The sequence below is a fragment of the Heloderma suspectum genome, chromosome 8 (genome assembly GCF_057233095.1).
Source record: "Heloderma suspectum isolate Gila_16-S chromosome 8, 16-S_ref, whole genome shotgun sequence".
Classification (NCBI taxonomy): domain Eukaryota; kingdom Metazoa; phylum Chordata; class Lepidosauria; order Squamata; family Helodermatidae; genus Heloderma; species Heloderma suspectum.
This window is the reverse complement of record NC_139465.1, coordinates 25226365-25243746: the sequence shown is the minus strand read 5'-3', so window position 1 is coordinate 25243746 and position 17382 is coordinate 25226365. Positions and strand designations below refer to the sequence as shown.

Here is a 17382-nt window from a genome sequence, read left to right as displayed (position 1 = left end):
ACTCTCCGCTCATTCTCTCACTCTGTCCACTATATCTCGTTAACATTTCCACGGCTTCCTGTTTTCTTTCCTGTTCGCACCGGTCCTGAGACTTGGTTAAAAAGCAAAGGAAGCTATATAATTGACTTGGTAATATACCTTATCTGAACATCTAATTGCAGGAGGTGCAACTAGATGTTGCACTTTTACGTAACAGCAACTCATCTGATTATAAAATTGGGAGTAACTTCCCAAGCAAGTAGGAAGCAGGAGCCAAAAGCTGCAGCTCCAGGATGGCGACGACAGATTTCACCGTTGACAGTGTCCTGGTCACAGGATCCAGGTCAGGAATTGGTCTAGGTCTGGTGAAGCAGTTTCTGGCACTGCCAACTTCACCCCACTGGGTCTTTGCTACGACCCATACTATGGATGAATCAAAAAACAAGGTGAGAATCAGTAACGTAGCATGGAAGAATCATCGTTTAAGTCTGTTGCATGGGTAGCTGATGCTGTTGCATCTCTGCCAGGGTGATTCTTGTGTGGGGAGGGAGTGAGGTGTTGCTGTAGCACAGGGGCTGCAGAAGGTTTAACCCTAGCATCTCCAGTTAAAAGGATCTTAGAAGGATGGAAAGGGTCCCCAAACAGCCCAATGAAGATTATGCTCAGGGGGCATGGTATGCAGGGGGAGGGGATGGAATGGAGTGCCTTAGGAGAGGTCATGGTTGGCTCGCTGGCTATCTGAACAGCACTGTTGCAGCACGTGCTAGTATAGACGATTGCTTGCTTCTTGTGGAATCAGAATGAGCAACAAATGAACGGATTAAAGCCACAGTCCTATGCGTGGTTAGACAGAAAATAGTTTCAGGAAATGTTTCAGCCTGGCTGGCTGGCTGGCTATGGTATGTTGGGAGTTGTAGGACATTTTTCTTGTCTAACCAGGGATTGCGCCCCAATAGAAAAACTGATTTCATTATGTTTCGAATAGGACATTTCAAGATTCTGGATGTCACCTTTGTGTTACATATATAGCTTCATGGTGTTACATATTTTCTAAAATAGTTTCTATTTTATATTTACTATATATTTGTATGTTTGTATATGTATTTATGTGTGTGCCTGGGTTAATTTTCTGTAAAAACAATAAGAGCAAAATAAGGAATAGACAATACTATAGCGGTGCAGAAGCCCATGAGTCAAATCTGACCTGCCTGGCGTCCAGATGGTCTCAGCCCTTTCCCCGACAGCTGATCATTTGCTGTTTTCCCAGCTTTCTTGTAGGGTTTTCCTCATTTTCAAAGGTTGACATGTTTCTCCTAAGGCTTAACTACTGGCAGTAAAAGCTTTAAGCTAAAGGATCCTGCTAATTTTAGTACTGGCCCTGCTGCCTTTGCCTGTGGCTTTGCCCTGTTTTGCTTTCAGCCCTGCCCAGTGCTCAAGTTTCAGCCCCCGAGAGCATCTCAGAAATGGAATTTGGCTGTCTGGCTGAAACAGGTTCTGCACCACTGCAATACTGAGCGAGAAAGACCGGTGGTGTGATTCAGTACCTGGTGGCAATACACGGACCTTCAAAAATGTATGCCAAGTAATAGGCCTGTTTGATGTAATGCTGAACTTCAGATTCTGGCACCATGTGGGTGTGGTGAAGTTCTGCATGGGTGCAGGAACTGCTAACGCTCAAGGTGTTAGTCACAAGGAAAGTTAAGAGTATCTGCATTTAGATTTTTGCGGTGGCTGGCTTACAATATACTCTTAGGCCTTTCACAACCACAAATATTCTGGCTAGAGAGCTGTTAGTAGCAGAGAAATTGCCAGAGTTCCATACCTGCTATTTCCTCAACACCGTATCTCTGATGGGCATAACACCCAGTGAGATCATCAGGCCTTATACTGTGTCCTGCAGAGCAAATGGACCAGCACAGCTATAAACTCATTGTGGGGGGTTGCAAAACGGGAGGTTGTAATGGGGAGGTGTGTGACTGGAGGAAAGGGACATGCAGTGGCAAGGCAGGCGGGGGACGAAATGGCACAGCGCTGCTGGGGAAGAAATGGAGAGCTTTCAGACTCCTTATCCACTTCCCATCTACGCTATTTGCATTCCCCTTATTTTTGCCGTAGTCTACGTAAATGTTTACGTAGACTAAGACGTGCCAAAATAAGGAACGCAAATGGCGGCGCCCATGGGTGCCGCCATTTGCGTACGAGTGTTTTTTGTTTTGTTTTTTACTCAGCCATGATAGGCTACGTAAACATTTATGTAGCCAATCACGGCTGGCTGCAGGGACGCAAACGGCGGCGGCTATGGCCGCCGCCATTTGCGGGCCCAGCCGGCCAGGATTCGGGGGGGAGGGACGGAGCTCCTCCCCCCCAGCCAGAATTTCGGGGGGAGGGACAGAGCGCCTCCCCCCCACCTCGAATCAATTTCGTTAAAAGGTAAGTGACTTTCGTACATCCCTAGAGAAACGCAGCTGCCACACATGGCAAAATAAAGTGCGCACAGAGTGTGTGAGTTCTTGGGGAGATCTCTTTGGGGGGCAGCGCCCTACGCTCCTAAGAGGGAATCGTTTCCGACAGAGCACTCTGCTCTGCTCAGGGTGGCAAAATCTCCCGGTGCAGGTCCATGTTGCTCTCTCTCACCCACGCATTCGCACCTCCCCGGTGCATTGCTGCAGCTGGCCAGCCACATTGCTTTTTGCCTCTTGGGCTCCCCTCCTGCCATAGCTGATGGGCTGACTGCTGTCCCCACCACCTCCATACAGTTGGTGAGCAACAGGTCTCCTGGGTCCCCACCCCTGAAGCCTCCGGCGGCCCAGATCACAGCAGCCAGCCCACTGCTAACGCAGACAGGAAGGCCAGGGTAGAGAGCCCCTGCTGAGAGTGAGCAGCCACACAAAGTGAGAGGCAGAGGTGGCAGCGATAGAGGTGATAATGACAGAGCAAGAGAGGCAGAGCTGTCAAGTGACTGGCAGCCGCCACTGGCCCTCAGGCCCTGCAGTGAAGAACACTGTTCTAGCCAGAGGCTGCACCTGTATGCGTCCTGGTTGCCATCTTCCTCTGAGCATTTTAGAATCCGCCTCGATGTATAGCTCACCACTGGTGCCTAATTCCAGTGTGATCAAGGAAAAATTGCTTCTCTTTTCCAGGAGATAAAAACGTTGGCATCCCAACACTCAAATCTGGTGTTGCTGTACTTAGGTAGGTATTGAGCTCCACGTGTTCTCGGTGTTCTTCCTGTGATTGTCAGCAGTACTTGCGAATCATGTAGAAATGCCCCCAAGTGTGGGACCATAGGCAGAACCAATGCAGCAGATTGATTTAGAAATGCTGCGTAAGAACAAAGCAAATAAAGATGCATTAACACACAACTGGATATAGCAAGACAACATGCACATGCCTGGAAATGCTAGAAGCCTCTGAAGTTCATAAAAATATGCACTAGACAAGATATTTTGTATCAGGAGAAAAGGCAGGGAAATCGTTAGCATATAAATTAGAACAGCAAGGGAAGTGTCAAATTGTTATTAGAAAGCAAATGGATGATTATTTGAATACTGATGCCAATGAATTAAACAACAAAGGTGTTCGTTATTATGAAGTCCTGTTTTTCACAAAATCCCTGTCCAAAGGAGCTTGCAAGAAAGGCCTACAACAGCCTTGGGCTGCTATGGCATCTCGTCATGGAAGCCATGCCTTTACGTGTTGTGTTCACTCAGCTTCTACAAAGAACAAAGTACCTTGGACTTCAAATGGCCTCCTTTTGAGCCCAGTCTCTGGCAACGTGATTGTGTCGTGTTTCTCATTTCAAAATTCTTGTTTACGGGCAGTTCTCTCTGGGTTCCCTGCTGACGCTCACGGTCGGTGGACTCCTTGCTCAGGGAGGCCCTTGTTCCCCCTCGCCAGCTCGCTGTCTAATAGAACTCATGAGGGAAGGTGCCAAACGGGTTCACAGGTTCACCGACAAGAACTCTCTTGTCTTGCAGGTCTTCTGAGGGTTCAGAAACCACAGCCTGCCCATTTAAAGGCCTTTGCAAAATGGGCCTTAAGCCATTCTGCCTTCCCCAACCCACCCCCAAGATCCTGACAATGATGCTTTCCTTCTACAGATGTCACTGATCTTGAGAGCATCAAGGCAGCTGCGGAGGAAGTGAAAAAGCACGTTGGAGAATATGGGCTGACTCTTCTGATGAATAATGCTGGCATTATGTTTTACACCACCCTAGAGACAGAAAATGCAAAGGACATGGCGGCTGAATATGCCACTAATACTATTGGGCCGCTGCAGGTGAGCCAGGTAAGCTCTTTAAGAACATAACATCAGAAGGGCCATGCTGGATCAGACCAAAGGTCCATCTAGTCCAGCATTCTGTTCACACAGTGGTCAACCAGCTGTCGACGAAGAACCCACAAGCAGGGCATGAGTGCAACAGTGCCCTCCCACCCATGTTCCCCAGCAACTGGTGTATAAAGGCTCACTGCCTCTAGTACTGGAGGAAGGACATAGCCACCAAGACTAGTAGCCATTGATAGCCTTTTCCTCCAGGAATTTGTCTAACCCCCTTTTAAAGCCATCCAAACAGGTGGCCATCACTACTTCCTGTGGTAGCCAATTCCATAGTTTGACTAGGTGCTGTGTGAAGAAGTCCTCCCGTTTATCTGTCCTGAATCTCCCACTAGTCAGCTTCATGGGATGATCCCATTGGGTTCTAGTATTGAGAGAGGGAGAAAAATGTCTCCCTATCCACATTCTCCACACCATGCAGAATTTTGTACACTTCTATCATGTCTCCCCTTGCTCGCCTTTTCTCCCAGCTAAACAATCACAGCTGTTGTGTCCTTCTCTCATAGGGGAGATGCTCCAGCCACTTGATCGTTTTACTTGTCCTTTTCTGCACCTTTTCCAGCTTTACGGTATCTTTTTTTTAGGTGTGGTGACCAGAACTGGACACAGTATTCCAAGTGTGGTCACACCATAGATTTGTATAGGGGCAGTATGATTTGGGCAGTTTCATTCTCAATGTCTTTTCTAATTATGCCTAACATGGAGTTTGGCTTTTTTACAGCAGCTGGACACTGGGTTGACATCTTCATTTAGCTGTCCACCACTACCCCAAGATCTCTTTCCTGGTCGGTCACCGCTAGCTCAGATCTGATCAGGCTATACTTGAAGTTGGGATTTTTTGCCCCAACATGCATCACTTCACACTTGCTTCCATTGAACCGCATTTGCCGTTTAGATGCCCATTCTCCCAGTTGGGAGAGATCCTTTTGGAGCTCTTCACAATCCCTTTTTGTTTTAACCACCATAAATACTTTGGTGTCATTGGCAAACTTGGCAACTTCACTGCTCACTCCTAATTCCAGATCATTTTTGAACAGGTTGAAAAGCATTGGTCCTAATACAGATCCCTGTGGGACCCCACTATTTACTTCCCTCCATTGGGAGAGTTTACCATTTATTCCTACTCTCTGCTTTCTGTTGTTTAACTAGTTACTGATCTATAAGAGGACCTGTCCTCTGATTCCATGACTGCTAAGTTTGCTCAGGAGTCTTTGGTGAGGGACTTTGTCAGAAGCCTTTTGGAAGTCCAAGTAAACAGTGTCTACCGGATCACCCCTGTCCACATGTTTATTGACACTCTCAAAGAACTCTAAAAGGTTAGTGAGACAGGACTTACCTTTGCAGAAGCTGTGTTGATTATTTTTCAGCAGGGCTTGTCCTTCTATGCGCTTACTAATATTATCTTCAATAATGCCTTCAACCAATTTACCTGGAACAGACATTAAGCTAACCAGCCTATAATTTCCTGGATCCTCCTTGAATCCCTTTTTGAAAAATAGTGTTACATTGGCCATCTTCCAGGCCTATGGTATAGAGGCTGATCTTAGGGACATGTTGCATATTTTGGTTAGAAGACCAGCAATTTCATATTTGAGTTCTTTAAGAACTCTAGGATGGATACCATCTGGGCCCAGTGATTTATTTGCTTTCAAAATATCAATATGGTTGAGAACTTCATCTTTTGCCACCACTATTTCCTCAGTTCCTCAGACCCCCTTCTTGAAAACATCAGTTCAGGCATAGGTATCTGTCCTATATCTTCTGCAGTGAAGGTGGATGACAAGAATTCATTCAGCTTCTCTGCAATTTCCTTGTCCTCCTTCAGTACTCCTTTAACTCCATTGTCATCCAATGGTCCAACTGCCTCCCTAGCTGGTTCTCTGCTTCTGATATATTTAAAGAATTATTTATTGTTGGCCTTGATGTTGTTAGTGATATGCTCTTCAAAATGCTTTTTTGCATCTCTTATTGTCTGCTTGCATCACCTTTGTGCAAGCTTGTGCTCCCTTTTGTTTTCCTCACTTAGGTAAGACTTCAATTTTCTGGAAGAAGCTCTCTTTTCTCTTAATAGCTCCCTTAACACTGCTGGTTAACCATGCCGGTGACCTCTTGGACTTGGTGCTGCCTTTCCTAACCTGTGGTATACATTTTAGCTGAGCTTCTATTATTGTGGTTTTGAGTAAGTGCCAAGCATTTTGAAGGATTTAATCCTTTTGACTCCCCCTTTTAGCTTGTTTCTTCTCATGCGGTTGGAGAGTCCCTTTTACTCCCCAGGAATTCTTCTTGTAAGAGTTGTGATGGCCTGGCACTTGGACAGAAGAAGCATCAGGGGTCTATCCAGAAAATTTCTCATGGTGGGGCTCTATTCTGCTGGGGGCATGTTGTTCTTGGATAAAATGTGCATGTGTGCATATGCATTCCAGGATGCCTAATGTGTGCATTGGCTTTGATGATGTCTAAGGGATCAGGACAGAGCTTTATGCCCTCAAGGCCTTTCACAGTGGATGTACATTGCCAAACACATCTACCATCTCTTCAAAGAGCACGGCTCTTTTAAAGGCAATGTTTGAACTTCACAGTGCGGTGATACATTCGCTGTTACAACACACCTGTCCATTTCCTTTGTGTGTGTATGCATATGCTTTGTTGCGTAGAGTTACATATGTTGACATATGGAAGCCTATAGAGAGATCCTTAGAACTGGGAATTAGGGATGTACAGATTGCATGAAATCTGTTCCATCTGTGCTTCACAGATTGTCAGGTGCTTTTCGTTCTGTTGTCCATCCAGCAATGGAATCGGATTTTTTTTTGTTTCCAAATTTGCACAAATTCACAATTGTGCAATTTCTCACGTGCAAACATGCACAGATTCCCCCCAAATGTGCATTTTCACGCTTTAGCTTATGCATGGTATGCGCATTTTTGTCCAGAGTTTTTTATTTTTTGCATATTTTTCTGCAACAAAACTTGTGCAAAATTTGGGAAAGGTAGAAAATCAGTCCACAAGTCCATGGAATCTGCCTGACAGGAGAAAGTTGGTCAGCTGTGGAATTCACAGGGCAGATTCATGAAATCCTACCTCATTTGGTTCTGTTGCAGATTTCTCCAACATCCTTACTGGGAATTTCAGGAAAATGCTGAAGAGCATTATATTCCAACTTCACACAAGAAGCATCATGGACTCCAACAAAACTTTATTAGGAGTGGGGGGGAGAGGGGACTAAGAATTGAAGGGGGAAAATGCACAAACACGGGGCAGCAGTCCCTCTTAAGAATGTCACACTACATATTTTCTAGTATTACCTTCTTTTTCATATGTCAATATCCCTGTTGGGTGGGGCAGCCTTAGGCAATTCTGCTGGGGACTTATGGTTGTCATGCCAATCATCAGGCTGTCTCAATATGTCATCAACCCAACACATATTGCAGAACACACTCTTGACCTGGAGCCAATCTACACGGCTAATTTAATGCGGAGGGAGAGCACATCAGGGTCCTTTGCGACAGATGACGTTGTCGCCAATCCACAGCCACCCCACAGCTTCCTTCTGGAAAAGGTGCATTTTTAGAGTGCCGTTACAGTGTGTTGTTTTTCTTAAATACAGCTCTGGAGCAGTTCCGTTGCAGTGTGCCTGTCCCCCACATAAAATCCTGGACATGCCTATTTCTGTGACCTGGCAGTGACCCAGTCAAGGGGTGGGTCCACCCCTCCCCTCCCATTCCTTCTTTTTGGACACAGACTTTTTCCCACTTAGTGGTGCTTTCCATTCACAAGCATTTACCCACTGAGAATCTGTCGCATCTTTTTCCCATTTTGAAAATCAAGGATGTGCCGTTTCTAGCCTTCAGAAGAGCGTACTTCCTGCTTTACCCCCATTGAGAATCTGTACCATCTTTTTCCCCATTGAGAAAATTGGAGGTGCACTGTTTCAAATCTTCGCAGTAGCACACTAACTATCTAGCCTATTTTTTTCCTGTTTACAGTAGGACAGTTTCACAGAGGGGAAGGAGAGGGGCCGGCCAGTAGTGGGAGCCTGCAGCAGCGGTATTTTGCGGTATCATTATTGCAATACACTGAAAACTAAAGAATACACAGAGGGGAAGGAGAGGGGGGTGGCCAGTAGTGGGAGCACAGACAGGGTGGGGAACAAGCCTCTCTCATTCACTGAGCAGCATCTCTGCTGTTGATGCTCATTTTAACTGGCAGAACTCTGCCCAACCCCAAAGTAAGGCAGTTTAAAGCGCTCTTGTGTGATTTGTGAAAGCGGGTTTTTAGGTGGTGTATGCTCTGCTTTTCTTGCTTTGTATGCCACTGACAGACCAAAGCTGATTCCATGAAAAGCCAGATAAAATCAGAACGTGCTTCTCATTCCATTTCCATGTAGATTGGGCCCTGGTGTTTTCAACTGAGCAGAAAGCTAGTGTTCTAGAATTGGGAGGGGGGCCTCTTTAAACCTGTTGTCATGGTCATCCCACTTCCTGGTGAAGTTCATAGTACTGGTGGCTTTCCCCTGATACAGGGGTGGTGGGCTCATTAAGTTGGTCCCGCCTGGAGAATTATGGAATTGACATGGCTGGCACTCACTACGGTCTCACTATGGAATGGTGAGATGTCTAGGGCTGTTGACACAATTGCTCGCTCCCAAGTGTCCTCTCTGGCACTGCAGAGCCTGGCTGGCTCTCTGGGTTACTAATGAGCTGGGGTGATGCAACGAGCAGGGTGATGATTAGCACACAAATGGCACAAGTCTCAGAGTGAGCATGACCGGGCACTTTATCATGCCTACTTCGTAGCGGTGAGGGCAGTGTAGCGATTTTACTTCTCCACTTCCATTGCATGCTTGGGGAGCTGCCTGGAAGAGCTTTTTTGAGTGGTAATGGGGTTATGACATCTGAACCTTGGGGAGGTTATGTTGGAACCTACAAAGGCCTACTGTGACGCATTCGCTAGGCACTTCGGGATGATCAGGGTTGGGGTTCCAGAGGGGCCTGAACTGCTCACTAAAGTTCGTACATTATCTGTCACTTTTTATATCAGCTAACGTAATTCAACATTTGCGTGACTTGAGCTACACAAATTGTCTTTTGGGACTGCACATTTGCAAAGCCTGAACGAATCCCCCAAAGCAGCCTTCTGAGTTGGACTCAGGTTCATTCCCACGAACAAAATCTGCCTTACCTGTTTTAGCTGTGCTGTCTTTCAGCCACTAGAGGGAGTGCACCGGCTTTGAAGAGCTGGGTTGTTTCTTTTACTGCTGATTCAAAGATCCCAGATAGCTTGGTTTAGAAACCTACAGTTGGCTGAAGAGGGCACAACCATAGTCACATCTGACGTCATGCACTTCCCCTAGAAGTGGAATCTATTCAGCCAGTGGGGGGAGGGGGGAATTAAGCCCAATAGAAATCTCCTTGTTTTCAAAACCATTGACCATATTATCTTTCTGAGACGTCTCTTTGGGATGGGACTTGGAGGCACTGTTCTAAAGTTGCTTTGGTCTTCCTTGGAGAGGCAATTTCAGAGGTGATGCTGTGGGTCTCCTTTTCATCATCCTGGCTGTTGGCCTATGGTGTCCCTCAGGGTCCATCTTGTCCCCATGCTACTTAACATATGCATGAAACAGATAGGAGAGATTTCTGGAATTTTAGGGTTTGGACGACCAATATGTTGATGACACCCAGCTGTATCTTTCCTTTCCATCTAAATCCAAGGAAGCTGTTCTTGTTCTAAATCAGTGGCTGATGTTGGTAATGGAACGGGTGAGGACAAACAAATTGAACTTAATCCAGAAAAGATTGAGGTGATCCTGCTTCTATTTAAATTTGTTCTTTGACCTCTGAGTCCTTTGATCCACTAATAACTTCAATACAAGTAACTCCTGTCCTCAGAGCAAATGTGGTACTGAAGGTCAGGGATGGTGAACATGTGGGCCTCCAGAGGAGGTTGGACTACAACTCCCATCATCCCTCACTATTGGCCATGGTGGCTAGGGCTGATGGGAGTTGCAGGCCAACCTCCTCTGGAGGCCCACATGTTCCTCACCCCTGCTGTAGGTCCTGCTTGGACCATTTGTACAGAAGAAGCTGGACCATTTGTACAGAAGAAGCTCTCAGAAACCTTTTGTAGAAGGAGAACGCCCACAATTTGTTCTCAAAGGTGCTGAAAGCACAAGCCTTGCTATTTTTTTTCACCTTTATGCAACCAGCCTTGACTCTTTTCTCTTTAACATTGCAAAGCTGTATTTCATGGATGTAACAACAGCCACTGTCTGTGTCTCCCCAAGGCGTTTCTGCCCCTGCTGAAGATGGCAGCTGAGAGAAGTCCCCAGGAGGGGCTGAGCTGCAGCAAGGCAGCCATTATCAATACATCCAGCTCTGGAGGCTCCATCGAACTCATGCCCAAGTTTGATAAGACTCAGAATGTTGGCTACCGCTGCAGCAAGGTACTTAATGTGAAATTCAAATGAAAGACTCTGAAACAGGAGGAGCCTGTCCTGCTCTGGGCTGTGTTCCTGAGGGTTTCTGTGATGGCCTGTGCACGTGATTGTGTGCACACGCATGCCCATGTGTGCAATAAGGATCCGCTTATGACTCATTTGTGGATCATAACACGCCTCTTCCCTTGTAGCTGCGCTTCTATTGCAGGGATGTCACATTTCCTGAAATGATGCACAGCAATGAGTGGGCAGGTTTGTCTTGCTAGTTTTCCATAACGATGGGGCCATGCAGGAGGTACTAATTACTGTTGATGTTTGGCAGAAATTAAGGTCTGAAAGAGGTATCCATAACCATCAGGGAAACAACATTTCTCACAACAGCAATGGGGGAATAATCATGGTTTCTTGGGTACAATCTATTGCTTAGTTTGTGTTCAGGAAAAATGTGATATCCTCACCATTTCTGCAAAATCCTGCTTTTTTTTTTAAGGCATGGGGTCCAATCCAGACTTCAAGGAAGGACAGGCACATATTTCCCCTGGGATAATATTGCCTGTGCTGAGCTATCCAGGCAGATTGCAAAGGCTACTGTGGTCCCAGACCTATGGCATTTCTACATGAAGCTTTTATGATGCACTTGTGATTGCTCACTCACGGTAGTTTGCTGGTCCTTTAGACAATGATGTCATTCTCCAGGGCATCTCCCACCCTTGGCAACCATTATCGCAGGTTTTTTCATAACGAGCACAGTCTGGTATTTTCTCTCATCCCACCATAGAAGCCACAGTTAAAAGCACAATTCGGCTATACAATAGTGCCATCTAGTGGTTGTATAATGAAACATATAGAAGGGCAGGGACAAAAAGGCACATGTAAAGGATCCAAACTTAATCCCACAAAGAATACAAAAGCCCTGGTAAGGGTGCAAGATAAAAGCCTCATGAAGAAATGCTCTTTATCACTATCAGCTGTGTTATGTTCCTCACTTTAAAAAAAGGCAGAATCTACTGACTGTTGGGAAGCCCTAAATATAACTTGTTTATTGCACAGCCAAGCAAACAGAACTGAACAAGAAAATAAAACACTAGAACAGTTGGAGGCTGGAGTCTTTAGCTCCAACCCAGTATAGTGAAATTGAACCCTATCATTTCTGATTATAGCAAACTGTATGGGCAGGCACTTACTGTGGCAGATGAAGTACCCAGCAGAACTGCAAATGCTGAAACAATGCTTCTAGTACTCAGTGTTAAGAGCTGTGCAGAAGACGTGCCCCAAGTTAGATACAATAGGGCCTATCGTGTCTGACTTGGGGCGTGGCTTCTGCACTGCTCTAACACTGAGGAGTAGAAGCATTGTATCAGCATTTGCTGCCATTGCTGGGTATTTCAGTCTGCCACAACCTTCACATTTCATTCCAGGTTCTTGCATTTCCTTTCTTCCCTCCACGCTATTAGATCTTGTGTCAGGAATTATGTAGTGATGCGCCCTGCTTCTTACTGACTTCTGTGCCTCCCTTTCCTTTCTTAGCCCAGTCATACAACATAATCCAGTATCTTTTCCTTTGGTGATTTATCTGAACCCCCCAATGCACTCCCTTTGTTTTTTTTCTCCCTGTAGGCTGCTTTAAACATGCTCACCAGGTGCCAGTCACTGCAGTACCCAGACTATGGGATTCTGTGTGCTTGCATCCATCCTGGCAGTGTGAGAACTGAGCTAACAAAGGTAACAGCTTTAACCTTTAAGTGGGGTGGGCGACTTCCAGCTTCCCCCTCAAATCTCAGCGGGGTGGGGGCAGTGGGGGCTGCAAACAAGGTGGGGGTGTGTGCATGCGGCCCATGGGCCTTGCGTTGCCCACCCTTGCCTAAGCAATCTGGGTGGGGGAATGCTAAGAGAACTACCACTGAGTTCCCAAAAAGGACCTGGAAATTATTTGTTTTCTGAAGAATTTGTAAATATGGGGATGGAGGAACGGTGATCTTGAAAAAGCGATTGGAACATGTTTGGTCCAAAGCTAAATCTCCATGCCCCCACTGAAGGGAATAGGTGATTCCCTGAGCACTTGAATGGTAGAAAAGTAGCATAAGCACAGGGTTGGCTCAGGGTTCAGACTCCCAGAGTGGTGCAGGACAGCCCACTGCACACAGCCCTTGTTCTTCCACTTACGGGTCTTTGGCTTGGCAGCAGTGGTTCTTTCATAACTTGACTGGTTCATTTTCAGTGGAAGGGGGACCTGACTGTGGAAGAGAGCACGCGAGGAATCATTAATGTGCTCCCCATGCTTTCTGAATGGGATAACGGTGCCTTTGTAGACTGGGAAGGACGCAGAGTTCCCTGGTGAGGTGTTTGTCTCCTGATGCCTCAGGGCTTTACTACACTGCCCTCAGAGCCTCCAATAAACTAATAAAATACCTCAGTTACAAGAAAAATGTTCCCTTTCTTTCTTCTTTCACGAAGTTCCAGAGAAACTGCCTAATAACATCCTTATGTGTGTGGGAGGGGAGAGAAGTGCGATAGGACATTGAAGACAAATAATGCAGCCTTGTATTTAAGCGCTAGCCTGATCACCAGAGGGAACAAGTAATTGCATGCAGGTGACTATGTCCGGGCTAGAAGCTCAGCGGGCTGCCCAGGGAGGGACGCCCTCTCCTCCTTGCCCACCATAGAAATGCAGCAGGCTGCTGCAGGTGGGGCAGAACTCCCCATCCCTACTCTCCCAACCTCCAGCAGGCCGCGAAATTCTTTTTGCAGTCTGGTATCTTTTGCGGGCTTTATTTAAAAGGTTGAATTAATACATTCTGTAATGACACTGTCTGTTTAACTTATTAGATTTTCACCCCACCTTTTCCCCAATTAACTCAGGGCAATATACAGTGTTCTTTCCCCCCCTTGCTATTCAAATTCTTGCAACGGCCCTGTAAAGTAGATTAAGCTGAGACTGGCTCAAGGTCACCCTGTAAGGATTTGAATAGGAAGATCTCCCTTCACTCTGTCCACTACACTACACTGCCACCTCTACAGGTTCCTTCTTTTTTCATTGGCCTGGAGGGTTGGTTGATTAAAAAACCAAGGGAAGCCACCAGTCAACTTGGCAATATTGTGCAATATCTAGCAGAAGGATATCTGAAGATCGAGTGTCATGTGCCTAATTCTTATAATAGTATCTCATGTGATGAGAAGATGTATTTTGAAGCAAATCTCCAAGCAAGCAGGAGCCAGGAGCTGCAGCCCCATAAGGATGGTGATGACAGATTTCTCCGTTTGCAGCATCCTGGTGACAGGATCCAATAGGGGAATTGGTCTAGGTCTAGTGAAGCAGTTTCTGACGCTGCCAACTCCACCCCAGTGGGTCTTTGCTACAGCCTTTCGGATGGATGAACCACGAAACAAGGTGAGAAACAGTAATTTAGCATGAAAGAATCACCTTGTTAGTCTGCTGTAACAGCAGCAACAACATCAGCATCTCTACAAGAGCAGATTCTTGCTTGAGGAGTAGCTGTAGCACAGTGTCTGCCAGAGTTCCAGGGTCCAACTCGTGCCATCTCCATTAAAGAGATCTGAGGTAGCTGGACTGGGAAAGATGTCTGTCCAAGGTTCTGGAGAGCCACTGCTAGTCACAGCAGAGGGAATACCGTGCGAGAGAGACCAGTGGCTTGAGTCAGTACTAAGTAGCTTCATATGCACCTTCAAAAATGCATGCCAGGTTAGGCTTCAAGGTACCATTGGCTTCTTTGGAAAATAATGCTGAATTTCAAAAAGCTACAGCTATCTGAGACTGGTGAAATTCTGGCTGGGTGGAGAAACTGTCACAATTTGTGACATTGCACAATATTATGACTGATCATGGGACATGTCGGATAAGGCATCAGCCTTAGCTTCCAATGTCCTGGCTTTGTGGAGTTTAGACCAACATGAGATAGCCTTATCGTCTGGTCTTTTAAACTGGCAGGTTTTTTGATGATTGAATTTCCTTGGTTTTTGAAAAGTAAATGTCTCCCCAAGGGGTGTGTGTGTGTGTACACACACACACACACACACACCCCTACCTCTGTCTGTCTGTCTGTCTGTCTGTCTGTCTCTGTCTATCTCTGTCTTTGCAATCAGAGATACAGTGCTTCTGAGCACTGAGGTCCTATCTCTAATATGAATATATGAAGAGCCATGCTGGATAAGACCAAGGGTCTAGCATTTTGTTTGTGCAGTGGCCAACCAGCTGCCCATGAGGAATTCGCAAGCAGGACATGAGTGCAACAGCACCCTCCTGCCCATGTTCCCCCGCAACTGGTGTAATTAGGGATACTGGCTCTGATACTGGAGATAGCTGTAGCCATCATGACTAGTAGCCCTTGATACCCTTATCCTTCATGAATTTGTCCAATGTCCTTTTAAAGCCATCCAAATTAATGGCCATCACTACATCTTCTGGCAGCGAATTCCATAGTTTCACTATGTGCTGTATGAAGAAGTACTTCCTTTTACCTGTCCTGAATTTCCCACCAATCAGCTTCATGGGATGACCCTGGGTTCTAGTATTATGAGAAAGGGAGAAAAATGTCTCCCTATCCACTTTCTCTAACCATGCATAAGTTTAACCCCACTATTATACCGTGGAGGCCAGTGGCCAGTCTGAATGGTGGGATGGAGGGCAAGTCAGCAGAGGCAGAGCTCATGAGAAGTGGAGACAAAGGGGATCAGTGGATGAGAAGCAGTCTTTGAATCCCCGACCCATACCAAAGAAGGAGAAAACTGAGGCACAAAACGTGCGGGGGGTGGGGATCACTTAACCACACAAAAGTACTCCTTTGCATCCACATTCTCCTATTCTAGCAATAACGGGCATTTCACAGAGCGTCAGGTGACTTTAAGACAATGAATGGGGAGAGTCCACACAGCCATAATAATGATAAAATAATATGTGATACTCTCAGAGCCACATAGAAAAGCAGCCTTTGGAACATAGGAACACATTCCAAAAGCCTCCCAACATCCATGCCTTTGTTCTGAAAGCATCCAAACATCCATCACAAAGCATCCACCAGAGCAGGCCTACTCAGAAGCAGCACAGTACAAAATTATTTAATTTCTTTACTGCCCAATAGCCGAAGCTCTCCAGATTATGCTTATCTTACTTGTAAGAAGTAAGGACTGGACTGCTCAGGAGAAAGTATAGGCATCCCTTTGTATATAATGATAATAATGATGATTATATCTCTTGGAAGCCAGCAGAAACCCTTTGCAACCCCTACCCCCCTCACACATACACAAAAACACCCCAAACCACAGAATCAATTATAATGATCATGATTAAAATAACACATGATATTCTCAGAATCACACAAAAAAGCAGCCTTTGGAATACAGGGACACGTTCACACCCCTGCCTCACCAATCCATGGTGTACAATTGTTTGCCAACCCTGATTAAAAAGTAATAGTACTTCGATCATGTGTAATTTTTATACTTTAAACTCACTTAAATTATATCACAACTATGACTACAGAAATAAAATGGAGCTTACTTCTGCTATCCTGATGCTGAACACATTTCATTCAGAATCAGCATCCTTTTCTTGTACAAAAAGATAACCTATTTCAAAAAATAAAATGTTTATTTTTAAAAAAATTGTCCATTTGTATAATTTTGTAGTTTTTTATCCTGTAAGTTCTACCTTTATAAGTTCTACCCTTAAAAGTGGCCTAAAAATTCCATTCTAGCAGGCTGTGCTGGGAGAGATGAGAGTGAGAAGCAGCACCATTCCTACTGAAAGGCTGGCTAGGGAGTGCTGGGAGTTGTAGAACTTATTTCTGCCTAAACGTGCCTAGGATTGCATCCTATTCCCCCCCCCCATCCTTCCCTATTCTTTTTTCCTTGTGTGTCATGTCTTTTTAGATTGTAAGCCTGCTGGCAGGAACTGTCTTCACTTACTGTTTATTTGAATTCAACGTGCGTACGGTTTGTTGGGTTGTAAACCTGATTTGTCCAAAGACTTTATAGCATGTTGGATTTGATGATCCTCCTTTTGCATTGTGTTCTTGTATGAACTGTGCAATGTGTAATGAGAAACAGCTGTGCCATATGGCTTCTCCATCTTGCCTCTGTGTTTCTTCCTTCCTTCCTTCCTTCCTTGCTCCCTCCCAATCCTTTTTCTTTTGTGTTATGTCTTTTAGGGAGCAATCCTATGGCCACTGGATAGCGGTTAGATGGCCATAGGATATGATGTTTTCCGGGAACCAACCTTGAAGCCCACGCTCTGAGGTCGGTTCCCAGAGAACCCACCTCCCCCCACTTCCGCGCTGCCTCCAAGGCAGTGCAGAACAGCCCTGTCCTCCGCGCTCGCAAGAGGATTGCGGAGCGGCTGGAAAGGGGTGTGTCTGGGGGTGTTCCGGGGTGAGGAGAATGTAGCTGCCTGTATGACACATCCTATGTGTCGTACAGCAGCCTCCTTCCACTCTACGTGCTCCTGCGGCTAGACAGCTGCAATTGGCTGTCTAGCCGCAGGACCATGGAGAGTGAAAGGAGGCTGCTGTACAACACATAGGATGTGTCATACAGGCAGCTACATTGGCTGTCTAGCCCAAAAAGCAGGGCAGGAGGAGGGCGGAGGGAATGATCCCCTCCGTGCTTCTTCTGCCCT

At 45.9% G+C, this 17382-nt stretch overlaps 1 protein-coding gene across 2 annotated transcripts; it reads left to right on the top strand.

Annotated features, from left to right (window-relative positions):
- Positions 1-13385, top strand: LOC146338963 (uncharacterized). Of its 2 annotated transcripts, none has more exons than XM_084813206.1 (6): positions 1-425; positions 3120-3171; positions 4197-4267; positions 10599-10757; positions 12369-12473; positions 12970-13385. In XM_084813206.1, the coding sequence occupies exons 1-6, from the start codon at positions 273-275 to the stop codon at positions 13087-13089; spliced, it is 660 nt and encodes a 219-aa protein (XP_084669332.1). In that variant the 5' UTR covers positions 1-272; the 3' UTR covers positions 13090-13385. The 2 variants fall into 2 exon arrangements, with proteins under 2 accessions (XP_084669332.1, XP_084669331.1); XM_084813205.1 differs by having other exon boundaries at positions 4080-4267.
- Positions 13386-17382: the final 3997 nt, after the last annotated feature.

Excerpts from the sequence above, each read along its gene's own strand:
- LOC146338963 (XM_084813205.1), top strand. The coding sequence starts at position 273 with ATGGCGACGACAGATTTCACCGTTGACAGTGTCCTGGTCACAGGATCC. Across the intron at positions 10,758-12,368 it reads TTGGCTACCGCTGCAGCAAG|GCTGCTTTAAACATGCTCAC; the intron begins GTACTTAATGTG and ends TTCTCCCTGTAG. Across the intron at positions 12,474-12,969 it reads TGAGAACTGAGCTAACAAAG|TGGAAGGGGGACCTGACTGT; the intron begins GTAACAGCTTTA and ends GTTCATTTTCAG.